The 26,707-nt window shown below is 46.5% G+C and overlaps 3 protein-coding genes across 3 annotated transcripts in view; all 3 read left to right on the top strand.

Moving 5' to 3' along the window:
- The first annotated feature begins 1,682 nt into the window (after positions 1–1,682).
- On the top strand, positions 1,683–4,470 carry HOXA11 (homeobox A11). The gene is made up of 2 exons (XM_044450741.1): positions 1,683–2,463; positions 4,238–4,470. Exons 1-2 carry the CDS (start codon positions 1,683–1,685, stop codon positions 4,468–4,470), a joined length of 1,014 nt encoding a protein of 337 aa, XP_044306676.1.
- Positions 4,471–15,467: 10,997 nt separating this feature from the next.
- Positions 15,468–18,309, top strand: HOXA10 (homeobox A10). Its single transcript, XM_044450736.1, has 3 exons — positions 15,468–15,621; positions 15,694–16,467; positions 18,035–18,309. Exons 1-3 carry the CDS (start codon positions 15,468–15,470, stop codon positions 18,307–18,309), a joined length of 1,203 nt encoding a protein of 400 aa, XP_044306671.1.
- A 7,777-nt stretch (positions 18,310–26,086) lies between these two features.
- HOXA9 (homeobox A9) overlaps positions 26,087–26,707 on the top strand; it is a 2,002-nt gene continuing 1,381 nt past the window's right edge. Inside the window, exon 1 of the mRNA XM_044450735.1 lies at positions 26,087–26,645. Coding sequence (XP_044306670.1) covers positions 26,087–26,645 — 559 coding nt within the window. The remainder of the gene's footprint in view (positions 26,646–26,707) is intronic.

Genomic DNA, 26,707 nt, shown 5'->3' with positions numbered 1-26,707 from the left:
CTTTTCTTTTCCACACTATTCTAGGAGACCAACCATCAGTACCATGACCCACTGGACTAAAATTTGCCTGGTTTTCCACACCAATTTCAGGAGCAATTGTCTGTGGCCCCCTGGTAGTGCTGCTTTTTGACCCCCCCCCCACAGCCCAAAACATTTCCCCCTTTTAATTAAGTACCAAAATAGCACATCTCTATAGAAAGCTGGAGCTTGCTTCCTGCAGTTGTTGCGTTGTTAAGCAATATTTGCCTGTTTTCTTTGGCTCTGATCAAGGTCTATTCTCTTGCTGTGGTTATTATTAATAGGAGTAGTACTGGCTGTGAACTATGCTTGGTGAAGCACCACCCATTATTATTATTATTATTATTATCATCATCATCATCATTATTATCATTATTATCATTATTATTTTTACATTCCTTTACCGCCCAGAGAGCTTTGGCTATGGGCTGTTCACAACAGTTAGGGATACTTGCTCAGAAGCGAGTGCCACTCAGCTCAGCGGGTCTTACGCCCATGCGCTTGCATTGGACTTGCAGCTTTTGTCTCTTTTCTTTCTTGCTGGATATTCTGTTTGCTTTGCCATTTTTAAAGAAGTGTTTTTGCAAGTTGGCTCGCAGGCTTAAAAATAGCGCAAACCAGGTTTCTCTAAGGGATGGCACTTACTTCCAAGGAGCGCCTTCCAGGATCGGGGGTGGATAGGGATCATTCAGCCTCTAGGGATTTCTCACTGGAGGAGATCGGCCAACGCTCCCTTACCTGAGTGGGTTGCAGTCCAACAGCCGTCCTGGGATTAAAGCGGCGATGGAATCAAGCAACCCAGGTCTGGGCAGGGGGGTGCGAGAGAGAAAGGGAAAGCCTTGCGAGGTTAAGGGAGCATAAAGGACCGTAAAAATATCTAGAGCAGGGCTGGGATGCAAGCGCTCGGGCTTTCTGAGGTTAATGCGCAGGGATGGGAAGGAAGACGCTAAGAGCCTTCGGAAGTGAAGCTGAATGCAAGTGTGTCATCCATTCACCATGAAAATCACTACAGACTTGACCCTGGCACATTATTCCGGCCACATCTTCAGCCCAAGCCTGCACTAGGTGAGTGTCGTTTGAAGGACCCCGATGGACTGCAGAGCCCCGCTGGGCAGAAACCAGATCAGGGCAGAATCGCAAGATTTCGCGGCGCCTTGGCCAAGCCGTTCAACATGCTTTTAAGGAGCGGGGAGGGAGGAGGCGGGGAGAGATCAGTGGGCGCTTTCGCTTGCCTTCCAGACCGAATGGGCTACAGAAACCTTGCGCAGGGTGGCTGAACGCGAGCGAGAAATGCCACGGCCGACGCGTCTTTTTTGTCTTCCCCTCCGTCCACGAGGCACGAGCTACATTTAAGATTTCATGGGTTTTAGTCAGAAGACCAACGTGACGATCTGTTGCTTCCCTCGAGATGGCTACAAAGGAGGGGAAGGAGGAAGGGGGGGGGGGAGAGAGAGAGAGAGGGAGAGAGAGAGGGCCCATACTCGCAGCTTGTCAATTTCAACATTTGGTCACGTGACCAGCGCCTCCCTGCTAAGGATGGGGATAGATTTCCACGTCAGCTTTACGTCTCCCAATTTCTTACTTCACGGATCTGCTTCAAAGAGGCAGCTGCATTAGAGAATCATGTTAAGCTCGGCTAATGCGGAGAGCCCGAGGTAGCCCTAATGATGGATTTTGATGAGCGTGTTCCCTGCTCCTCTAATATGTATTTGCCAAGTTGTACTTACTACGTTTCGGGTCCTGATTTCTCCAGCCTCCCTTCCTTCCTGCCCCAGACCCCGTCTTCTCGCCCCATGACATACTCGTACTCCTCCAACCTACCCCCGGTCCAACCCGTGCGAGAAGTCACCTTCCGGGAGTATGCCATTGATCCGGCCACTAAATGGCACCCCAGGACCAGTCTCCCCCACTGCTACTCGGCGGAGGAGATCATGCACAGGGACTGCCTGCCTGCCACCAACACGGCCGCCGCCGCCGCCGCCGCCGCCAGCATGGGCGAGATGTTCGGGAAAAGCTCGGCGGCCAGCGTCTACCACCACCCCACCACCAGCGCCGCCGCCGCCGCCTCCACCAACTTCTATAGCACGGTGGGCAGGAACGGCGTGCTGCCGCAGGCGTTCGACCAGTTCTTCGAGACGGCTTACGGCTCGGCGGAGAGCCACGCGGACTATGCCGGGGACAAGCACGGCGAGAAAATGCCGCCCGGAGCAGCCGCCTCGGCCGCCGCCGCCGCCGCCGCCGCCTCCTCCTCGGCGGCAACTTCAAGTTCGGACGCGGGCTGCGGCAGGGAGGCGGCGGCGGCGGCGGCGGCGGCGGCAGCGGCGGCGGCAGGCGGCGCCCCGAGCGCGGCGGCAGCGGAGGAGAAGGAGAGGCGGAGAGCGCCCGAGAGCAGCAGCAGCCCCGCGTCGTCTTCCGGCAACAATGAGGAGAAATCCAGCAGCTCCAGTACGTATAAAGGCAGCGCCCTCGCGCTTTTACGGACGGGACTTGGAAATCTTAGCACACCGCCGCTGTTAAATTTTTATATGCTGTTTTATAAGCATATAAGGTTTATGAAGGGCCTTTAGATTTCCCCCAACAAAACTTTGTTATAAAAGGCGAGATCACGTGGCGAGGACTGAAATTGGCCGTGAAATACCCGTCGGCCAATGGATGCCCTTTTTTAAAACAGGCAAAAACCCGAGAAAGTTCCCCCCTTTAAATCATAAACCCCCCAAAAAGAATAAAGAGGGAGAAGGGAGGGGGGGAGGCGCTGTGGTCAAACGCTCGAAAATATAATAATGCACGTTTTGCGCCTGTAAATTTGCCCAAAAGGGGATTTCAGAGTCCTTTGATATCCATGTAATCCCGTGACTTTTTTTTTATTATTTTTATAAAAGCCATGTGTTGCCCCAGAAGTCTAGTTAGAAGCTTGGATTCAAAGCCATCCCCGTTTTTAACGATTGCTCGAGAATCGTGTTTAACAGATAAAGTAGCCGCCTGCGCTGTAGCAATATATTAAAAGCAACAAATTAACCTAAAGCTGGCCTTTTTGTCTAAAGGAAGCAATTTTCCTAAGACACTGCGGCAATTACGTGTTGCCTTCTGTCCAACAGTTTGTTACTTACAATTGTTATTCAATCTGTCACAGCCTGATTTTTTTCCAAGTGCCTTTTTCTCTTTCCCTACCACCCCACTAAAGCGTAGAAAAATACTCTTATAATGAGCTGTAACAGGAAAAGGCGACTTAAAAAAAAACAAACAAAAAGCGAGTAATGTTTTTTTTTAAGGTTTAAACGTAAGTGGGGGGATATAAAGAATCCCTTTTAGAAGGGACTTGCTCTGTTTGGCTGAGAGAGAAAGAGCAGACTGGGGGAATCTTGGAGGGGTGATGGAGCTAATTTTTAAGCAAAATATGAAGTTCTGTTAAATAGCAAGCCGGAAATTAATGGTTATCTTCAGCACTGAGGAGGGTGCCTGTTGACAAGAGAAATGGTATGTAAAAGCAACACCAAGTTTAAGATGAAAAACAGGCTCAGTGTGCAGGAATATGGTCTCCCTGATTCCTAAAGTCTTGGGTGGAGAGGAGGAGGATGAACAAAGCAATCTTGTCTGCAGTCCTGTGCACTTACTTGGGAGTAAGCCCAACCACACTCAGTGGTGTACAGTTCTGAGTAGGTATGTAGAGGATCGCACTGTAAGCTTTCAGTGGGTTTTGTTCAGGCTGGGCTGCAGAGGTCTGTTGAAACTCTCAAACAAAGCATTTGCTCTGGCCCTTCCAAGCATGACACACAAGCCTCTTTCTGGCAGGAGAATGCTTTGGGGGAACAGAGTACCTTGAAACATTGTCCATTGCACCCTTCATTAGCTATCTCAAGCTCCAATCCTAAGCACACTTCCTAGGGAGTAAGCCCCTTTAGACTCTGTGGGACTTTCTTCCAAGGGAACAGGCACAAGATAGAGCAGCAGGTCTATTGTTTGAAGTGATGCTTCAAAGTGAGTATCTTTTGGTTTGGCACAGCACATGCAAACTATTCCCCTAAGATAAGGTTAAATTAATATATACAGCTGCTGAGTAGGAGAGAACCTCACACTTGTGTAGCTATGTAATAATAAGCCAAGCCTTTTTTGTTTAAAGCACCATATGAATTGCCCTTTGATTAAATATTAACCTCAGTCATCCCCCAGCCATATCTGATTTCAGACTTAATGGCTTCTGCCTTTATTTTTCATTCCACAGGTGGACAACGCACCCGTAAAAAGAGATGCCCATACACCAAATATCAGATTAGAGAATTAGAGAGGGAATTCTTCTTCAGTGTCTATATAAACAAAGAGAAACGCCTCCAGCTCTCCCGAATGCTCAACTTGACCGACCGTCAAGTAAAAATATGGTTTCAAAACAGAAGAATGAAAGAGAAAAAAATTAACAGGGACCGATTGCAATATTATTCAGCTAATCCGCTACTTTAAAAACAAGCAAACAAAAAACTCCTAGAATTTTTCAAGATGAGATTAAATTCAGATCTCACCCTTGACAAGGTCAAGCCATAGGGTTACCTATGGGAAGGGGGGTGTCTAAAGTGACTGAGGATGCTGAAAACTAAAATTTCTCTCCCCATAGCCCAATGTACACAAATTGGGTTTCCCCACACCACTCCACTCCACTCCACCCCACCCCACCCCTTCCTTTCCTTTCCTTTCCTTTTTCTTTTAAAACTACTCTGCATATCAACTGGAATCTGTTTGTACCTTGGACCCATTTTTCAAACAGGCCATCTGCATGCCTTTTGCTCTGAGCGCAATTTTATACCTCTTACCTATAGACAATGCAACTCTTTCTGGTAGGGTTTTCACACAAGTGAGGAGCCCAGGAGTGAATTATTGGCTTCATGTTGGTTTTTAATTACCTTACCTTGGTTTTACTGTGGAACATTGGTCGGAAGGCTACAACATAGCACCATACAAGCTCGTGGAGGACCACTGCAGAGGACACCTTCAGAAATCCCCAGGTCTAACTCCGCAGCCACTGGCCCACCATCCTGTCCTCCTGATTGACAAATCTTCCATAAGAGGGGTCGCCTTCCTGACCAGTTAAAATTTTAAATTAAAACACTTAAAAAATACTTCCTTGCAAAACCAATCATAGGAGTTAGTAAAGATGGAGTGTGGAATCTAACTCATTTGCTAGGAAGATATGATGTGAAACAGTCGATTATTCCTTTTGAATAGAGTTCAGGTATTAATTTGCCATATATGGTAAAGAAACAATCACTGAAGAGACAAACACTTTTTTTTTTAATGAATAACAACTGTCCTGGAAAAGTGGGCCATCCCTTTGGAGACAAATCATGATGCACATATTTAAATGCTTAAAAGCAACCAAACAAAACCGCTTTAAAGGTGCGGGGGAGGGGAAAGAAAGAAAGACTATTCTAATAGTTTCAAAATGGGGGGAGGGGACAGTAAAGAGAAGCTTCTGGCTTCTGTCTCACCAACTTTGTTCAGGAAATACCTGTGGAGAAGGACAGTTTGGCAAATACCACACAACTCTTAATTGGACCTTGGATGTGTGCAATGCACTGAGATCAGACCATTAAAATCACTAGTGTTTCCTTAGAAGGCCAGGCAGAAGACAAACAATGTAAATATGGCACATTTGTTTTCATAACTTGTTGTCCACTTTTAGTGTTGTAAATCCTACTTAGCCGCTCAGCCAGCAGAATCAAATTATGGAGAGTTCCTTGGAGCTATTTTAAATATATATAAATAAATATATTTCCCTGCAGGAACCAAAGCAAGAGAGTGAGAGAGAGACAATTTTAAAAAAGAAAGAACTATTTAAAATTCTATATCAGTTTACAAAGGATATGTGTTTTATTGTAAAGGTCACTTGCTGTCGAGAATATCTGAATGTATATTTCATACAAGAATGGTGTTTTACAAGACTTGTACATTTTTAAAATGATGTTTTGTTATACTTTTTTTAAAATGGTTATTTTCTTTGGAAGGTGTCAGGTTTGTCTTTTTAATAATAATAATTATTATTTTTATTATTATCAACATGTGCAAGATATGAATGTTGTTTTTAAAACCACCAGCTCCCAAAATGAATGCAATTTCTTTACACAGTTCACAATGCGCAATACCTTTATATTCCATCACTGTTTGAAAATATGTATCATCATATATGTATATACCGTTTTCTTTTAATATGCGAATGTCTTTTGTTGCATGTGTACAGTGGATCAGCGCACACTGAAAATAAACATGTGGGAAATTTATATTTTTATCCTTATGTTACATTCATGAATATTCTTTGGCTGAGCTGAGGATCTGAACCATGACTTCTGAGCAAGATGCTTTGGTGGAAATCTTCAGCTATTGCTCCTGCTTGGTCATGATATGCCACTCCAGCATGTCTGGTATTTATGGATGCGTAGGCAGACTACAACTACTGTGAGGCCAGATTGGACTGGGTTGCAAAAAATTCAGTCCTCTAAGTGAAGTCAAGTTATGGCCTTGATGCTTTTGTTTACAGATGTAAAGCATATTAGAGAAACCCACATGTTTTCTGGGTTCATGTACTCTTGTTTATTCCAGACACTATATGCCTGAGCATAGGATCTGGGTGTAAGGAATGGCTGTGGTCACCGAAATGGCATTTGTAGCTGATCCGGGAAATATTGATTAGAACATGCTTGTGACTTCTAGGGAAAGTCGTTTTCTTTCCAATACATTCCATATCTAAGTCTGGTCAAATCAGGTTGAATGGCACCGTTCTTAATCTCTGAAGATGGATTAGAAATCCCCCAAAGCCCTTTGTGAGGAGGGGGCATTCCCCTGATTCCCCCATCGCCCTTATTTTGAATCAGGAAAGAAAGTACATACTGTTTTTCCTCTATTGTTTATTGGCTTTGAACTTCTGTATTGCTTTGGACATCACCCATAACCTTGAGGTGAAGGGCTAGCTGGCTCTGGACTTTAGCAGGCAACCCCCACCGAGCTAGACCGAGCCTGGTCAAAGGAAATGTACAAAGATGAGGCTGCAGGAGAGAGAGGGGAGCTTGCTTGCTTGCCTGTTTGTTTTGCTAACATACCACAAAGGGATGCAACTCTTGAAAGGGAGAGATCGAAAAGATAGATGGAGAAGGTCAGACAGACAAGCAGAGCGATGGATAGATGCTGGCAATAAATGTTCCTCCAGCAACTTCCTCTGCTAGTTAAAAATTAACTAGTTATTCATGACGAGGCAGAGCCATGGAGTTCCTCTCGTCTGTGGCGGGGGGTTTGCTGCTGGTGATTTCCTGGCCCAGTAAAAAGCGCATCCCGCGTGCCTTGTCGAGACAATGCGGCCATAAAAAGTGCCATCGGCCTGCCTATTTGCATACGGGAGAGCACGGCTATAAACGAGGCGGAGGGTAAATGTGTGGTGGCTGGGCAATTGTCTGGACTAGCATCCGTTCGTGAAACTGGTCGTGAAACAGATTCATGATTTTGAATCTGGCTGGCAGGTCTTGCTCTGCTTAGAAACCCGATTGCCACAAGATGGCGCGCTTCAGATCAATGTCAAAGCCGCAGCGGGAGAACAGGGGGAGAGAAGCAGGAGACGGGGATGGGGGGAGAGATCTTGGCCTTTGTTCCCTTCACGTTCTAGGATCTGCGCGTTATATTATTTCACTTTCCACGGTCAGATTTGCACATGTAAGGCGAGGCCGGTTGCTCACTCCTTCAAGGAGAAGTAAGGGGTTGTGGAAGAAGTGATCTGGAGGGTTGACTTCCTCGCTTTAGAATGCGCCAAAGGGTGAGTATCTCCTTGGAGCCCAAGTTTGGAAATCAAAGACGAAAAATCCATGATCAAGGTATAGTCAGAGTGACCTTTGGTTCTGCTCGCCCTCAAGAAAGCTGTTGTTGAGCTGGAAGCCAGGCAGGGAGGCAAAGCTCTAAGCATGGAGGTTGTTGCGTCTTTTTGCAAAGCTGGTGATTAGAATGCTAGATTTTGACATAACTGGAAAAACGGCATCAGGTCGAAGTCTGGCAAGCAAGCCAGCTATGTGATGGCAAAATAATTCGAGGCAGGGTGGTGAATTCCTTATAAAAGAAGGCATCCCCAACAATGTTATGAAGCTTGACATTTGCGTAGAGAATACTAGGTGTCTTCCATCAGCTAGATCTATGGCAGTGTAAACTGCACATGGCAGATATTTTTGATGGCCTTATTAGATCTGAACTGCAGTTTGTTCATTTCTGTTTGGCCAAGCTCTTCTGGCCTATGGTTGATTAACAGCAATAATTGTTAAAGCTTTTTTCTTTTGAAGCCAACATCACCTTTCTCCTCTTGGCTTAAGCTGGAAATTCATCGAATTAGATGCAGAGTTAAAACAAAAAGCAAAAAACCTTTTGCCTAATCCCCACCCCCACCCCATTTCAGGTTGAGTCAATTCTTGGGTAGAGGTTGAATTTAGAACATCGTGGTTGATATATGTCTATTGATCTGTAGTGTTTATAGAGATATTCAGAGGGTGAAATCAAGTCAAAGGGAAGTTGAGAGCTTGGCACTAGGGTCCCTTATCATAATCACCCTGGACATTCTCAGCAGGTCTTAAATTTATGCACACTAATAGGAAACATTGTAGAGATAAGCATGCTTGCTCAAAAGTAAGTCTCATCTAATGCACATGAGGTTCATTTTAGGATCATGCTGCACTTCCTATTTGTTTCAATGGGATTCAGGGAGAGTGAACTTTTTCTGTCTTTAGAACCCAGGCAGTCTCCTTGAGCTTATTTTCACATAATGAGCCTGGGATTGGCATGCCAAGCAAAACCGCATGGCCAAGGAAGCTGCTTGAATAGATTCACTGGAAGGAACAGTTCTGATTTCTGAGACAGACACCAGCCAGATCTTGTGACATGGCCTTCTGAATAAATAGGCTGGGAGAACAGATACTGCACAGTGCTTTCCCCCTAGGGTTCAACCTTCTTTGAAAAGACTGCCTCTCATTATTAACTCATTTGGCTTGGATACTTTAGTCTATGTTATTTGTTGAATTAGGCTTTTGATTGCATCCATTGAAATGTGATTTCTGAAGTCTTGTTGAAACTTGGCTCAATTTTTATGGGACACTGGGGCAGGAGGACTGGTGAAAGATTACTGAGTTTTGTCACCAGTATTTTCCAGGGATACGAAGGCAGTCAGCTCGTATCTATATAGGTGGAAAGAGTGTTGTTTCTTTAACCAATTTCCTGATCAGTTAACCAATTATCTTGCGTTTCTAGAGAAAGGGAGGGAGGGAGAGACAATGGTATGGGAAAGTTATCCACTTTTCTTAGAAAGAAATGCTCCTTTGAGAGGATTTAGGAAAAACTCTCCGAGAAAAGGGTCCATCTCTGTAGTTTGCTTTAAACAACAAACACCAGCAAGGCCTTAGCTTGCCAAGAAAGAAAGAAAATCTTCAGAAATTTTGAAAGCTTATATGATTTGAGAGTAGTTCTCCCCAGCTTTTTCTTTCAATGTTCAAATATATGCAAAAAAATTCCACAATGGTTCAAGTACCATCTGGCTACTGAATGTGGCAGACCTTGATCAGAAAGTTCTCTGTGCTTGCGCATGCGTGTGCGAGTGTGCACAAGCACATGCACGTGTGTGTTACACAAAGAGTGTTCACCTTACAATAATTTCCCCTCAGCTTTCTCGTGAGCTGAAATAGATTTAACAACTTTAAAATGAGGTGTATAGTGGGTTGCATGAACTTTTAGTCATGCTTAGAATGGACAAACTGGAATCCGTGGGACTTAATCACGGCTAATGTGTCTCATAGATTCTGATGGGCCTCTTCAAAGCGTGATGAAATCTGAATCCATCCCCTCCCTATAATGCTGTTTTGTTTACAGATCACTCACGTAATATACAAGGATGTGCACAAGTAAGGTTTCCCTTTATTCTTTTCTGATAATAGTGTTGCATTTTGTCCCAATGGAATCACCATGTAGGGTGTAAGCTTATGGAGGGCAATCAGCAAGAAAGGCATGTAGAAATGCAGGCAGATAGATCTTCTGCCCTGTAGAACTGTGGCCTCCTCATCTGAAACAGAAGACTGTGTTCCAAAATCTCCTTTAAAGAACAAGAGGCAAAGAAAACGCCCATCACTTTGCCTGCAGCTTTTTGTTGCCTTTCTCAGATCTCACTGGAGAAATGGACACCTTATACAGATCCATACTACATATGAACCTGTAGATTACTGCACGGATTATTATACAGATCCATGTACTTGCAAATTTCATCCCTAAATATAGATCTTGAAGGGATAATACTGCTGTGAGTATGGAGTCAAAGCTACTAGTACCAGGGAAAATGCTTGATAAATATCCAGTTGACCGGCCTATGGAAACTTCTTCAGAAGTCCCACCAAATTCAATGTAATATATAATATGCACAGAACTGTAGCCTGCAGAAAACTTCTTATCATTGGTTGTGCCCAGGATAGACTTTGGGAAGGCCTTAGTTTTAATCTGAGTCCCATGGAGATCTAACTTGTGTTGTCCTTACAAAATATGTATATTTGAAGTAGATGCCCTTACCTTCAGTTGAATTTACCTCTGTGTAAATGTACACTTACATAAAGCTGTGGCTCCTGAATAAAGCAATGGATCCTGTTGAAATCAGTGGGACTTCCTTTCAGCTCTGTGTGTTTACAAGGGGGAGCCCAGGCTACAACCCTGAGCCTGGTTACTGGCACATAAATCTCTTCCATATTCAATGGGAAGCAAGCTAGTCACCAGAAACTGTAAGCAGAACCTCAGCCAGACCAGACGTCAAAGCTGCCAAAGGAACTGAGTTTAACTTGCAAACATAGTCCACATTTTAAAGGGGATAAATCTTTCAGAATTGAACATCACTCACTCATTCCTTTTTCTTTCTGTTTTCCACTCTACCCTCTTTGAATGAAATAATTTTGAAGTGAAAATAAAAAAAATTGGTAGGCATCCTTTTTGGTGCACACACATGCAGTTTGTTTTGAAAAATAAAATAAAGCCCAATGGAAAGAAAAGCTTATTTGGGAATTCAGCCAGATAGAAAATTAGCATAAAGTCACATGCTTGACAACTGATACTTCAAACATTTAAAAGGAACACAATAAGAGTATTACATTTGCTTAGGTTTATAAAATCAGACCTTCAGGCATCTATTAGAGTATTTTGAGTATCATGAGACTTCCATGATAAGTTTAATCTTTGTTCCTTATTTTTTCTTCTTCCTTCTTTTTCCTTCCCTGTAAACCTCAATTTGCCCATGTCAGAAATATGAAGCCCAGCTTAATTACTATACAAAATAGCATCCCTCAAGTAAAAAGGCTGCACCTTTTGGTTCTTCCTTGAAATAATAAGAGGACAAATCACTCTTGAGCAAGGAGGATTTAAAAGAAAGCATCTCCGTATTGCAACCCATCTTGGAGTTAAGTTATTGTGGCTCGTTTATCCCTTCTAGTTTTTAATTTTTTGTCCAAACTCATAAAACAGCTTAACAACTCTATTAATAAAGGTATTATATTTCTCTTGGATCAATAAAGTTTTTATTTTAATGGCAGTAGTACACAGAGTCCGCAGTACGTAGAGAATCTTCTCCCGGACAGGTCTTGTGTACCTTCTGAACGCCTGCGGTCTTTTCCCCGCCCAGTTAGGTGACTTCTTAGTGCCATCGATCTAAATGCTTCTGCACAACGTGGTTGTGGAGCTGGATGATTGTTTTTCTGCTGCTTAACCCCCTCCCTCTTTCCTCCCCGACGAGTTTGTTGGCAGGGGCAGAATGAAAAAGCAGTTATTTCTCATCCTGCGCCCTGCATAATAGTCTCAAGAAATGCTATAAAGTTCTGGTTAATGTCCGAGACACATTGTTAAGTGTTTAAAATGTGGCCGCTACACACAATGCGCGCCAAAGTAGTTTAGTTGCTCCAGAATTGACCATTATCTTTTATAGTTAAGAATCAAGCTCACATTATTAGTTTTACTTCACTGGCTTTGACGATGCGCGTTGCTGTTTGCTTGCCTCGGCCTTGTTAGCGATTCGAGAAAGCGAGGACTTGAATGCAGGAGCTCCTCGCCCGATCCAAAGCTCCCACCGCCCTGCCGCCGCCGTCCTTTGAGTCAATACGAACTTGCTTACCATTGACCTCTCCGGGCTTTGGATCAGACCTGAGTGCCTTGACCATCAAGGCACGCTCTCTCCTCCTCTAAATGCTACAATAAAAGGTCTCCGAACAAGAGTTGCGGGCTGCTTGTTGCCCTACGCGTTGGTGTAAAGGAACCAGTGGTGCTCATAAAAGGAGTCCCCAGGCGGCAGAGGTATATATCTTGAGCTGCAAATGCCTCCAAGGGAAGAGCGAGGGATTTTAAGACCTCTTTTCTAACCCTGCTTAGTTTCTAGTCCCAACTGGTTACTTTCGCCTCACCTTTGGCCTGAATCCAACAGCACTGGATTCAGTGCAGCGCTGTGTTTAGCCTTCCCGGATTGTACCAGAGGTCCAACTGATCTCCCCACGTGGCTACTAGGATGTCCCTGAAAAGCTGACAAATAGGGCACAGTGGAATTCTCTCTCCTTTCTTGTCATCCCTGTTCTTATAAGAGGTGTACATTCTTTGATGGACTTGCCCATCGGTTCTCACACCCTCTTTCCAGTTGCATTTTTTTAAAAAGCATACAGTATAATTATCAAAGGGCCTTTCCGGTGGGGTCTATGAATTCTCTATTTTATTTAGTCTGCAAAAGATTTTAGACACTTTTATTATTGGTCCCCCACTTCAGCCTCACAATTCCTCCCTCCCTTGCACCAGAGTACAATGTTGTTATAGCGATGCTTATTTAGAAACTAGGAAAGGATTTCCTTGAGCTTTTCAAGTTCGCGTCTCATTCCTGCTTGATTTGGCAAATGAAAAATAAAGTGTAAGGCACAAAAAGGGAGGCTTTTCCTGCGTGAAATGTTGCTCTACCTGGCTAGAGTCGAAGAAGGCCCTTGAAGAAGGCGAAGTTGGGCTGTGGGCGGGGTCCTCCTTTCATTACGTTTCTATCTGTATTTATCAGGCTAAGCTCCCTGATAATAGGTTTTCCATATACTACTCTATAAAATCGTTCCTTATGTGGTATTAATTTTAATAGAAGTGATATGGCCCTCGAAGGGAACTGATAAGAGCTTGTTCAACACACATTAACACGTTGTGAGGTATGTCGAGCTGGGGAAATACAAACAAGTTCGTATAGGACGGGGGAGGCAGCAGGGGAGCCGGGAGACGGAGTTCAATCGCCCGCCTAATCGCTCCTTCTGGTAGGCTTCTATGTTGCTGGAAGCCACCAGGCGCTAAGTCGGATCCTTGCTGGCAATCGATGGGATAGAGGAAGGAGTAGTTGCGGAAGGCGGCGGCGGCGGCGGCCGCCGTGGTGTGTGCGTGCGCGCACGCCTAGCTTTTCCATAAAGATTTTATGGGGTCCTGCAAAGTTGCCATAACCTCTACCAGGTTCCCCATCCAGCAGCCAAGGAACCTCAGGAGAGCGTCTCCATTTTAACTTGCCCGAAGGAGAGCAGAGAGCGTTCTCAGGAAGGCCCCCACTGTCTTCAGTCCACATAAAAAGAACCCTGGAGGGGGATGTCAAAAGGAGGAAGGGGATTTCCTCCTCGCAGGCGCAAGCAGGGCAATATTAATCCACGTGAGGGTTGACAGATCAATACTTCTCCTGCGGCTGGTGGGAAAGGCCACGTGCGGCGTGGCATCTGTTCCAGCCTCTTATTCTTGCAATGCTCGCCCGGCCATCCACACTGTGGGAAAGCCAAGGTGAAACCGCAGGAGCAGCGAGGGCTGACAAGCCACCCTCCGCACACGGCTAGGCTTGGGCAGCCGCGAAGCCGGTGCCTCGCCTCGTTTCCCCGATTTCCTTGGCATTCCTTCGCGCTTTTGAGAGCTTTATGGACGGAGACGTGGGTGCCAAAACGGAACCGAGCAGAAGATTTACGGCACAATATTGAATTGTTCAAAAGAATATTCTTACTCGCTTGGGAGCAGAGACAGGCGATTATTTAAGTCCTACCAGCTGGGGCGGTTTGGAACGGGAGACGCAAAATACGGATTTGTTGTTTTATGTTAAGAGAGAGAGGGAGAGAGAGAGAGAGAGATTAAAAATGAACAATTCCAGAAGACGCCGTGGACAGCAAGCTTTGTTATGGCTCCAGATTCAGTGTGTGCGCTTTCCAAGCAACAGAAACCAAGCTTAGGAGGGACAGGAGAAGCTCCTCTTTCGGTTCCCCCTCATATCTGTCTTCCCTGCCTGCCGGTCTCTGTCTGTTCGCTGTCTGCTGGCTTCACCACAGTTACATATGGACTGCTCAGCATTGTTTGGTAGCTCTCGTTAGCCTTTTATGAATGGGAAGAGTCCGTGTATGTAACAGCGTCAAAAGCGCATCACCCACGTGAAGCTCTTTAAAGATAATGTACAGGTGGATGCATTTAGTGGTTTAGAGTTTGGTGTGTACTGTTTAGAATAGATGCGTTCTTGGAAACTGGAGATGCGCTCCTAAATGGATTGTGTTGCTGTAGCGGTCCTGAACAGGTTTAATTATTATTGCTCCACACTTACCTGGAAGTAGTCGTCCCATTGAGCACTTGGACTCTTATTTCTGGGTGAAAACCAATAGCCTGACAAACAAAACACATGCGGGGAACTTGTATATAGAATAAGTCTTGGGCAGGAGAATTTTCCTCATTACAGTAGTTGACATCTTGAGGAGTCATTGGGTGACTTTATGACATCCGTAAACCTTCAGAAGTAGCGAGAAGGTCAGATTTGGTTTAGAACTTCCAGTGGCCCATGAGACATAATCACCACTCTCATCATCGTAACCCTAAAGTAGGTAAGCAAATAGATGTCCCACAGCCTTGCCATAAATACTGGGACTTGGTGGCATTATTAATTTCATCACGGCCATGTGTAGTGCGATGGGATTGTAAAGGGGGAGGGGGAATGCGAGGAGGGGGAGGAACAGGGATGCTGAAAGGCTCACTTACAGATCGCTTGATGAGCTAAACACTTCAAACCCATCTTGCTCCTTTGCAGTTTTATATTAGCACATATGCTAATAGAAGCCCGATAAATTATGGGCCACATTAAAAATCCTGCAAATTGTTTTCTATTGTTTTTCTCTCTCCCCCACCACCTCCCCGGTGCATGCAACTGCGTAGATCCATCCCCCCACGGCCCCTCCTTGCAGACAGACAGATGCAGCACCGTGGAAACATCGATTACACATGGAAAATAGATATATTTCCTATATAAATATATAAATTCAGAAGTGGACCGAGGAGCAGCTCGGTGTCTACGAAACCAAACTGGGAGGGGTTGCGAGCGAGGGCTGGGTTTCCATTGGCTGCACGCACTTGCCGTGGCGCGGGGGCATCTCTAGTCATATCCAGCATGTTTTGCACAAGAAATGTCAGCCAGGAAGGGCTATCTGCTCTCTTCGCCAAATTATTCCTCGGCAATCATGGCATGCTCCGAGAGCCCCGCCGCAAACTCTTTTTTGGTGGACTCGCTGATCAGCTCAGTCTCGGGCAGAGGGGAAGGAGGAGGAGGAGGCGGCGGCGGCGGCGCTGCTGGAGGAGGAGGAGGAGGAGGAGGAGGAGGAGGAGGAGGAGGAAGCGGCGGTGGAGTTTCAGGCGGCGGCGGCGGCGGCGGCGGCTACTATCCCAACAACAGTGGCGTCTACCCGCCGCAGGCGACCGATCTGTCCTATGGGTTGCAAGGCTACGGGCTTTTCCCCGTCCTGAGCAAACGCAATGACGGCCCTTCTGCAAGCATGGTGCCCTCTTCTCAGGCGTACATGTCAGGGATGGAAGTCTGGCTAGATGCCCCGAGAGCCTGTCGCCTGGAAGAGCCGGAGAGCCCGCAGGCGACCTCTTGCTCCTTTGCTCCCAGTATCAAAGAGGAGAGCTCCTACTGCCTGTATGACTCCGACAAGGGCCCCAAAGAGGCGGCGCCCACCGACCTGCCGACTTTCCCAAGGCTAAGCTCAGAGGTCTGCTCCATGAACAACATGACCGCTGGGGTGCCTGTCCCTGGCTACTTCCGCTTGTCTCAAGCTTATGGCACCACCAAGAGCGGCGGCGGCGGCGGCAATTACAACTGCAGCAACCAGCACCAGCACCAGCACCAGCACCAGCACCAGCACACGGGCCACATGGTTGCCGCCGCCGCCGCCCAGTTTGCCCCGCATCCTCAAGTGCGCTTTGAGACCCCTCCAGCGCTGCCACCGGCCGTCCCGCCACCAGATGCGGGGAGCAAAGAAAGCGAAGACTCTCCCCCACCCAGCACTTTGGCCTGTGTTCCCCAAAGGGGGGAGGAAGAAGGTCACGCTTCCTCCTCGGCCGCAGAAGAACTTTCCCCGGCGCCGTCAGAGAACAGCAAGCCCTCCCCTGAGAAAGAAGCCCTAGGTAAGCAAAAGAGAGAGAGAAAGAAAGAAAGAAAGAAAAGTAGGAGTCGGGGAGCATTTCCCCCCCAAACAGAAAGGGGAAGCGCTCAGCACTAAGCCTCCTCGCCGGCCCAGTATTTCTTTAGTACTTCCAATGGCACTTTAGTAAGACTGGATTCATATCACATTCCTTCCGAGTTTATCTGTTTGGTTCCTGGGCTTCCAGCCCTTTCCCTATCCCCTACGCAATGACCCACTGAATTGCCCTTCCGATTTGGGCTCATTATTACTACTACTATTACTATTCCTGAAGCCCTTCCCAGCGTGTTTACAAGACTCAACTGTGGGCAAAATCCTAAAGCACAGACACAGAGCATTGAAAAAGTTTTTTTTAAATGCTGACCTTCCTCAGCCAAAGTGGTGCAGAGGTGCCTGAAGAGATAACACGGATGTTTGTAAAGAGTCCAAAGTAAGCAAGAGGCCAGTGCTAATAAATAAACCCATTAGCAGGCTAAGTTCTAGTTTACGATCCTGAATGCCTTAAAAAAAAAGCAGCCCGTTTGAAATTCTCCTTCCATGCAGCACTATCAAATGAGCCTGGAGACTGCAGTGCAAAGGTTCTTCAGTGCTTAAGGAAGCTTTTGTGATGAATAGACTGAAGGCCATTGGAACAAATGGGAACGGCGCATAAGACCCACAGGTTCCCTGTTCGATCCCCATTCATTTCTGTGGGGCTTCTACAGGAGAGCTTTCCCATGCATTAGACCCTTTCAAAAGAAATCTCCACAGGGTTGGAACTTTTTGCTACTTGCCCGCACTTCTACATTGGGCTGTGCTAAAATGTGCATGTGAGCATTTACATGTGCGTAAACTGTGTGCAAACCATTTTTTCCATCTTCAACTATACCAAACAAAAAGAAATGTACGGGTACTTTTTAAAATAAGCATGTGTGCTAACCATCCCACCGCTAAATTGCCCAACTGTTTAAATGAACTAAAAGGTAGGAAAAGGAAACCTATAGTTCTATACTGTGCATGTTTACTTGACCGACTAAATTAAAAGGGTCTGATTTCTCAGTGAGTTTGGATTGCAGCCTTAACCAGCTAACTGATTTGGGCAGAAAACTCACAAAAGGAACAAAAGCAGAGACGCAGTAGTAAACCTAGAAATTCACTGGAGCTCCTTAGGTTTTCAAATAAAACCTAAAACCTTGACACAAGGTATTTGTTTTCCTTGACATTTGAGCATTTTGAGGAGGTGTTGTTAAAGGGCAACTGAACTGGAGTCCAGTAGGATGCCACTGCCAAAGGCACTTACTCGATGCCTCGGTGTCAACTGCAAAAAGGATCAGCTCTGTGGGATGAGAGAGCAACTCAGGTCTGTGGGCAGTTTAGGAGAATTTTAGTAATGCTCTCGGAGTTCCGTGCAGGGTAGAATTTAAAAGTGAACCCTCCACCCCACAAAAAAGGAACCTTAAAGGAAGGACTTGATGGCCGTAGAAGAATCAGATTTGAACTCCTTAGTAAGCACTATCCTCTCTTTTTCCAGGGTCTCTTGGTAACTCCCTGTCTTACTCTCTTAACACTAGGCAACTCCAAAGGAGAGAATGCTGCCAACTGGCTTACCGCAAAAAGTGGCAGGAAAAAACGATGCCCGTATACCAAGCACCAAACCCTTGAGCTGGAAAAAGAGTTTCTTTTCAATATGTACCTGACTCGTGAGCGTCGCCTAGAGATCAGCCGCACGGTCCACCTAACAGATAGACAGGTTAAAATCTGGTTTCAGAACCGCAGGATGAAACTGAAGAAAATGAACAGAGAAAACCGAATTCGAGAGCTCACAGCCAACTTCAATTTCTCCTGATGAACCTAAAGACGCCTCATGGTGGTCTAAGCAGCCGGCCACCTCCTCTCCAGGCTTTCCACTACTGGCTCCTGCGTGGATTTGAACCTTCTGATTACATTCTCAGCCTCCCCCATAGCTCTGGGTAATTGATTTTGTTGGGATAAAGCCATAATGATGCACACAATATGCCATTTTCTTGTTCTGCCCTTCTTTTACTGTTGCTGCTGGAAAGTCTGCCATGAAGGGAGGTAGGATTTCCAGAACCTAAATGCCTATTCTCTGCACGCACACCCTGCTCTCTTTCGGAAAACTGAGCCAAGCCTACCTGAAGGCAGATTGCATCTCCACCACCCCAAAGCCCCCCGAGCCCCCATAGGTGAAGCAGGAACACTGACTGAAGTGTCATTTCCAATCATTTAAATTTAACCACGTTGCTGCTTAATACAGGATTGGGTCTCCCTCGCCCCTTTGTGCAGTCATGCTAAGATACTGGTGTGTGAAGAAAATCAGGTTATATGGTCTAAAGTTATACGGTCTAAGGAGCAAGACTGTGTGTATTTGTTCATTTGTTTCCCTCAAATGTTTAATATCGCAGCTTTAAGCGTATTCAGGAAGAAGAAGAAAAATGAGAGACCTCTCCCCTCACCTCCCTTGAAAGATAGGAAGAAATTCGTGTTCCTACATGGCTAAATTATTACACTTTCTGGTTGTAGATAACAACTAATGTAGTTTATTTTTTTGTTCTGTTTTTGTTTTGCTTTGAATGAGATAGGGTACTGCTCATAATGCTTGACAAGCACATACAAAGAAAGAAAGAAAGAAAGAAAGAAAGAAAGAAAGAAAGAAAGAAAGAAATCATCCCACTTGGGAGGTGAAAAAAACGTTGCCCACTCTGTCTATGGGGAAATATGTTATGTGTGGCACCAGAAGGATTTCCTGATGGTGTGAGGCAGTGAAGGAGAAGATGCCCTAAATTCCTTGATACTGTGAAGTTACATGCATTGCAAAGGTCAAGCGTGTAGTGCAAACAAAGAGAAGAAATAATAATAATAATCTATGGATACAGATATGTATAAATGTCTATTAATATTAAAATTATTAATATTATTATTAAAATGCAGATACAGCTGGAAGTAAAGCATTCTATATCATTATTCTGAATGTTAGTTCTAGTTCTGTCGCGTTCTTACCTTAAAGCCGAATAAATTAATATTGTAATGCTGCTGTGTGTGGAGCGAAAACAAAACGCAACAAGATGGAGACGCTGTTTATGTTCTCTTAGAAGAATAAAAGACATGGAATGACACCCCCCACACACACTTTTTGAAAAAAAGATACCTCGTTTTGTGACTGTTTATTCTCAGGGTCCTACTTTTAGATCTCCAAGAACTTTTACAACAGGGAATGCTTTGCCCGCGCCCCCTGCAATTACTTTAGGAATCTATTTAAATATTACCTAGACGGTCGTAATTTGTCTGGGCCATATAGCAATGGTGCTGTAAGGTTTGTCCGCTTTTGTTCAGTTTTATGACTTGCTGGTATATCTGGATTGTTGCTGCCTTGGACGAGCGGTTTCAGTGGAGGGAAGAGCCGCAGACAGAGGAAGCCTCGAGCGATCCCTTTCAGACTTGATCCCTCGAGCGATCCCTTTCAGGCTTATTTTTATTTTCCTCTTACTTGAATTTGCGAGGATCTATCTTAACCATCCCGAGCCGTTTCCGCCTTCAAAGGAAAACCCAGATGGCTCAAAAGCCACGCAAAAAGGTGAGCACGTGGGAATTCGGATGCTAACCCTAGTTCTGTCCTGATCACCCCGCTTTTCCGCCATGTTTATTCCTCTCCTACCTGGCTTCATGCGGATGTGGTTAGGCAGAAAAGCCGCCTTTGGTTTCGGTAGCGCTCCTTGTTTTATCCAATCTAAAATCCAGACAAAGGCAAATGAGGAGGGGAGGGGAGGGGGGCAGGGTGCGAGAGAGAAGTTGGGGGCGGGGGGCGATAGGAGCCTGAACGGGCGATAGCCATCTCCCCCCCCCCCCACCCCCGGGACAGAAACAGACTTTGAACCCGAGTATTTTGATAGCCTATGGCTGTTTGCGAGGAGCCCTTATCGCTCAGGGCCTGTCTCTTTCCCGCCCCCACTTATCCTTTAAGTTGCACGCAGAATTCTTACAGATGTGTCCACACAAACACGCTGCTGTGAAACCGTGCAAGCGCGCGCGTGGGGTGGGGGGACCCCATTAAATACAAAGAAGCTGGAGGGTATCTAGACGGGAGACGGCGACCACGGCGGCGGCGGCTGCGGCGGCGACAAGGGAGTTACGGAGTCATGATGCTGGTTTTTATATTTTTCATTCCTAGCGCGACCCATTTGCTTAAGGAAAGCGGCTTATGGGGAGTCCTCTTAATTAGGCGGCTGAGAACTGGTCGGTGATTTAGGTAGTTTCATGTTGTTGGGGCTGGAGCTCTCTCTCTCTCTGCAGCACGAAACTGCCTTAATCACTTCAGTTTGTAATCATCAACCGGGTGTAATTATAAGTGCGCGAGCAGAGATAACCATCCGCCTCTAAGGACTGAAGAAACTGGGGCGGGGGAAATCCTTTCTCTCGCTCGGTCTCCGGGAGGCGTCAAGTTCCAAAGCCATTCCTTCCCTACCTGCGCCGAAAAGCCCCGTCCTTCCACGCTGCCTTAAATAAATATTCCAGCCAAGGTGGGAAAAGTCATTCTTAAGGAGCTCATGAAAGAGGCCTTCCAAGTTAGCCAAGATCCTAAGTTAACCAACTTCTGATTGTGTTCGGACAAATTTCTTTCAAGGTCAGGTACAATTTACATTATAGGAATGGCCTCCATATCTGGCTAAACCTGGATTTTCGGGTATTTTGTTTGCTGTTTGCGGGGGGTGGGGGTGGGGGTGGAGTTTTTGGGTTTGTGTGCGTGCATGTGGGTATGTTTGTGCGGAGCTTTTTGTCATTTTATCATTTTTTTCTTTTACTTCTTAAAGGAATTTTCCACGGACCATTTTATTCACTTTCCCATTATTTCTTCTTCTTCTAAGAACCTGGCAGCTATTTCCAGCTTTGCTCACCCAGGGCTGCTTTTCTCTCATTATATTTTATTGAGCAATATTGTTTCAGAGGGGCGCGCAGGAGGGGGGGGGGGCGCGGGGGCGCGCACACACAAACCCACGCGCGCGCGCTCGCACCCCCCCCCCCCCCCTCTCTCCCCAGGCTTGCAGTTGGTGGCATTCACAGATCGCCCCCTTCGCTTCGTTGCCTCGCTTCCCCAAATTTCCAGCGCCGCTTCCCGAGCTCCGCGCGCGCGTGTGGCGGGGGCGAAGGATCCGCGGCCCCTGCGCGGAGGCGCACGCGGGAGACGGGGAAGAAGGCGCCAAATGAGAGAAAACCCCTCGATTTCTGCACGGCTGACAAGGCCTCGGTTACGATCATTATTGGCCTGGCTCCGGGGCCGCATTCCGGGAGGGGAATAAGCAACAGCGACCTCGCTCGGGCTCCGAGCGGAGCTGTGCCAGCGCCTGGCCTCTGATGCGCGGAGCGGCGAGAAGGCGCTGCGGCGGCCTGTTTCCAGCCAGGACACGCACGGCTTGTGTGGACGAGACCTCTCCCCTGTGCGTGCCTGCCTGCCTGCGTGCGTGCGTGTGGATGAGCCGTGTGCGTGCGTGCGTGCGTGCCCGCGTGCGTGTGTGGAGCAGGGCATGGGGATCCCCTTCTTGGTTTCTTTTTTCCCACAGCCTTTTTCAGTGTTGCAGTTCTCGGAGAACAATTGGGGGGGGGGGAGGCAGGGAGAGGGAAGGAAATCATATTAGCTTATCGCCCCCCCCCCCACCTCGCTTGTCCTTGCCGCAACGGGCCACTTTGCCATGACTGAATAAATTCAACGGCGGTGCCAGAAGATACACAGGGGGTTCGGTCTGGCTTCAATAAGTGCACCGTTCCCTACACACACACAATCAGATGTTCTTAAGACTAGACTATGTAAAGGTCCATACAACATGAAGACACACAAAAAGGACACTTGATTAGATTATCTTAACTGGCTACACTAGTAAACAGAGTTTTCTTCTGAATCATTTGCTGATTCCTTATCATTTATTCCACCCGCCCCCCCCCCACACACAGACCCTAAAAGGAAAAAAAAACTCTGGAAACTCTCCATTATCATATGTAATATATTGCCTCGAGCGTAATATTCATCTGAAAATAAAGCAATTAATTTTATACGCAGGCATACACACAAGCGATCCCTGTGCGTACATATTTGCGTATGTGGGAGGATTTAAAATAGATTGAGAAACAGACTAGCCTTCTTTTTTAAAAATGTGAAATGTATAGGAAGGTGCAAGGATAGAACTTATATTTAAAAAACCCCAAACAAAACTATAACACTGATTGTGGTGGTAAGACCTTTGTTCTTTTTATCCATTCAATAGGAAGATGGAAAGGTTTCATCTTAACATCAGTACATACATTTAAAACTCTGAAGTGCAACTCTGTGTGCACAAAGGCTATAAGGCTTACACACTCACCACTGAGTCTTACATTCCAGTAGACATGTATAGGATTACACTGTAGTATTCTATTGAGACCAATGCAACATTTTTGAATTTGGGAGAAAATACACCAAAATATAGCTGCAACCAAAAATATAATTAACTTGGAAGCAAGCAAAAAAACAAATATTTTGGTTCAGGACAAGGACGAATGTTTATAGCTGCTTTAGTTCTAGATTTAATTCCATGGGAAAGAACCTCAGCTTTAGGCAAATGAAGAGTCTGCTTCCATTATTATATTGCCTTTTTAATGTATAAACATGAAGTATATGAGTCAAGAAGCCTAATTAAAAAGAAGAGATGTGTTTTCCAGAAAGCAACACATCTGCATAAAATGGGGGTGCTGGTGGCAAGAGTGACACAGGAAGTGTGTTACTTATTCTTTTCGACCATTTAATCCTTCCTAGACTTTCAAATTGAAGTTAACCGCCTCTGCTTAAATTCTTTAACTGCAATTAATGTTAGCGTGTGATGCTAGGAACATATGGAAGGTTTCTTCTGTTCTAAGTGGAACCTAATTCTTCTTGTTCCCATTTTAGGAGGCTAATCAGAAATGAAAAGTCACCACCACTTCCAGAACTCAAAACGTAATAAAAACATTTAGGAATCCTGCTGCTAAGATTATTTTTCCCCCCCTCCTCCAAGTGGGGAAGGAAGTTCTGCAAAGATATACCACAACAGCTGACTCTCGATTTTAAACAAAAATGATGTCAGGCTTCCGTCTTTCCAGGAAATAAATAGACTATCCTCTTAGGATTTCTCACTGGGGCGATCACAGAATTAAAGTTGTGCGCCCGTAAGAAAACCTTTGTGTGCATTAGAGGACTGAGTGTGAAGGAAGAAAGATTGCCAGCAACGCCTGTTCGAAATGGTCTGTGTTTAGATCTGTGAAATATTAATTGTTTCTTGTAATCTCAAGACCTCATGTCAAGAAAAAGAACTAGTGGTGAATTTAAGGGTTTTTTCCCCCTCAAGACTTTGCTATTGGAGGGTTATGAAAGAAGAAAACAACGCCGATGTGATGTAAAACTAACGAGAAACATACCTTTCGTGGGCAGAATATTCACACGTGAATTTAATTAGCACGAGGTTCTCCTCGTATTTGGCAAACTAGTCCAAATAAAAGTTTAAAAAAGGATTTAAAAAAAATAGAGACATTTGCAAGATCCACCTCCTTCCCTCCTCCCACTCTTGAGACAAGGTTTTTTTCCCTTTTGCAAAAACCAGAAAAAAGAAATAAACACAGGAACCCTTCCGTGAAAACAAAGCACCCCGTGCCACAGACAGAAGGCATTTAGCCAGTACTTTAATTCACAACACTGGACTTGATCTGACCGTATCACCTTCGCTTTGCTGGTGTTTTTTCTCCTGAGGGCCATAACCCTCCTCTCAGTTGTACCAAGAAACCACAGAAGGTGCCAGGAAAGAAATAATGGTTTACACCCAAAGTAGCGGCTCGGCAAGGCGGTCCCTTGTCTGAAACGCACCGGGGAAGCCGGGCGCTGCAGACCAGGCGGAGGGCAGCCTCCTTCCTCCCCTCGCTCTCAGGCATACTTCAGAATTAATTGTCAGTGGTAAAATATGCCCGTTCCACCTCGCCTACTCCGCCGGGCACACACGCCCGCCAAAGCGGGGCTTTATCCGGCTAAGCTGAAGGTGTAGCTACACTTGGGGGGGGGCAGGGGGAGACAGGCAGTTCACACACCCCTGAGCAAGCAGACTCCGCCGCACTCAACTTGATCGAGGGCGCGGCGTGCCCGCGTTATTTCTTCTGCAAAACTCCGCATTCTGTTCCTTCTCTCGAGTTGGGAGTTGGCCGGTCTCTCTCCCTTTTCTTTTCTCTGTCTTTTTCCCTTGAAGAGGAGGAGGAGGAGGAGGAGGAGGAGGAGGAGGAAGAGGAAGAAGCACACTTGCTTGCTTATCCACGTGCTCAAGGCATTCCGCACCCCCAAAAGATATTCTTGCTAAGATGGTACACGTCGCAGTAACATCTAAGAAGGGCACACACACAGAGACACACACACGTACATAATTACCCCTACAAGTGCAGGTTAGAGAGAGTTTGTGTCAAAACTTAAATATATCACGTATTTTTTTCCCTGCAGCCGAAAGTATTACTGTTACTATTGTTGTTGTTATTTTACGGGAGGGGGGAATAAAGGGATGTCTTGGACCCTGAAAAGTGGGTGTCTGCAACCACTAATAAGGGTTTGCCGGTTGTGGCTCCGACCAGTTTGAGATCGGAGGTGCCTGTAAAGATGCAAATTTCGATATCGATTTGAAATTCCCCACCGTTCTTGTCCGCCTGTGCTGTGTGGCGCGGTGGAGGAGGAGGAAGAGGAGGAGGAGGAAGAGGAGGAGGAGGAGAAGGCAAAATCCCTTTCTGAAGAGGAGAACTGTGTTGGATTTGACTTTTCTCTGCCAACTCCAGCTAGCTCTGAACTCAACGGCACAATATTATTTACAGTGAGTTCCCAAACTAAACACAATAGTATAATTTAACCTTTCCAGGCACTCGTAAATTTTTACTGCTGTGAAACACAGCGATGCAAATGAATACGCTCGTAGTTACTGACTTAATAACAACCCCGTGGCTCCCGAAACAATAACTTCTTATGAAATATAATAAATATATATTTAAATACAGTATACCGCCAATGTTATTTTGCTTTTTTTATGGCTTCAATTATTGTATAATTTTATGGGAAGGTCTCCGATCACACGAAGAGTGCCCTCTCTCTTTGTGCGTGCGTGTGTGTGCGTGTGCCCCTCCCTCGCTCTTTCTCTCCGCTTTTTTGTGTCTCAGAGAAACACGAACTACTGATGGGATGATTAATTATGATATAAAATAGTCCGCTTAAAAGAAGGTGGCCATCCTGCCCCCGCCCCAAAATCCGATCTTTTAATCTAATTTGGCCACAATTAAAACAAACCCTGCCGCACCGCGCGCCGAATCCTCTGCACCAAGAAACATATGCCTTTGCTATAAAGATGATGACTGGAAAACACTAACCCATTAATAGCCTGCGGACTGATTTATACTTTATTGTTCTGCTGCCCGGCCACGTGACGCGCGGCGGCCAATGGGCGGGCGGGCAGCCTCCAACTTATTAGGTGACTGTACTTCTGGCGAGGACCAAGTTGTTACATGAAATCTGCCGTTTCATAATTTCGCCAGGTCCTCCGCGCGTCCCTCCGGAGCGGGCGCCGCCGCCGCCGCCCGGGAGCGCGATGTCGTCCTCCGGGGCGCTGAGCAATTACTACGTGGACTCGTTCCTCCTGCACGAGGGCGACGAGCTGGTGCAGGCGCGCTACGGCGCGGCCCCGCTGGGCCAGCCGGCGCGGCAGGCGGCCCTGGGCGAGCACGCCGAGTTCGCGCCCTGCAGCTTCCAGTCGAAGGCGTCGGTCTTCGGCGCCTCCTGGAACGCCGTGCACCCGCCGGGCGCCGGCAACGTGCCCGCCGCCGTCTACCACCCGTACGTGCATCCCCAGGCACCGCTGGCAGCGCCCGAGGGCAGGTACATGCGTTCGTGGCTCGAGCCGCTGCCGGGCTCCCTGTCCTTCCCGGGCTTGCCGGCCAGCAGGCATTACGGCATTAAACCGGAACCGCTCTCGGCCAGGAGGGGTGACTGTACCACCTTTGACACGCACGCACTCTCTCTGACTGACTATGCTTGTGGTTCTCCTCCAGCTGATAGGGATAAGCAAGGCAACGACGGGCCGTTCTCGGAAAACCACCAGCACCCCGGCGAGAGCGAGGCAAACGGAGACAAGCCCCCGCTGGACCCAAGTAAGCGCGCCGGGCCCGGCGGGCCCGCCGGCGGGGCGGGCCACGAAGGCATGTACCTGCCC

The sequence above is a fragment of the Varanus komodoensis genome, unplaced genomic scaffold, assembly GCF_004798865.1.
Source record: "Varanus komodoensis strain SLA01 unplaced genomic scaffold, ASM479886v1 scaffold68, whole genome shotgun sequence".
NCBI lineage: Eukaryota > Metazoa > Chordata > Lepidosauria > Squamata > Varanidae > Varanus > Varanus komodoensis.
This window is presented reverse-complemented; position numbering and strand designations above follow the sequence as displayed.

What these genes read in the sequence shown, in the direction of transcription:
- HOXA11 (XM_044450741.1), top strand. Translation starts at nt 1,683, where the DNA reads ATGATGGATTTTGATGAGCGTGTTCCCTGCTCCTCTAATATGTATTTG. An exon ending in GGAGAAATCCAGCAGCTCCA is followed by an intron (nt 2,464 to 4,237) that starts GTACGTATAAAG and finishes TTCATTCCACAG; the next exon opens with GTGGACAACGCACCCGTAAA.
- HOXA10 (XM_044450736.1), top strand. Translation starts at nt 15,468, where the DNA reads ATGTCAGCCAGGAAGGGCTATCTGCTCTCTTCGCCAAATTATTCCTCG. An exon ending in AGGAGGAGGAGGCGGCGGCG is followed by an intron (nt 15,622 to 15,693) that starts GCGGCGCTGCTG and finishes GTGGAGTTTCAG; the next exon opens with GCGGCGGCGGCGGCGGCGGC. An exon ending in CCCTGAGAAAGAAGCCCTAG is followed by an intron (nt 16,468 to 18,034) that starts GTAAGCAAAAGA and finishes TCTTAACACTAG; the next exon opens with GCAACTCCAAAGGAGAGAAT.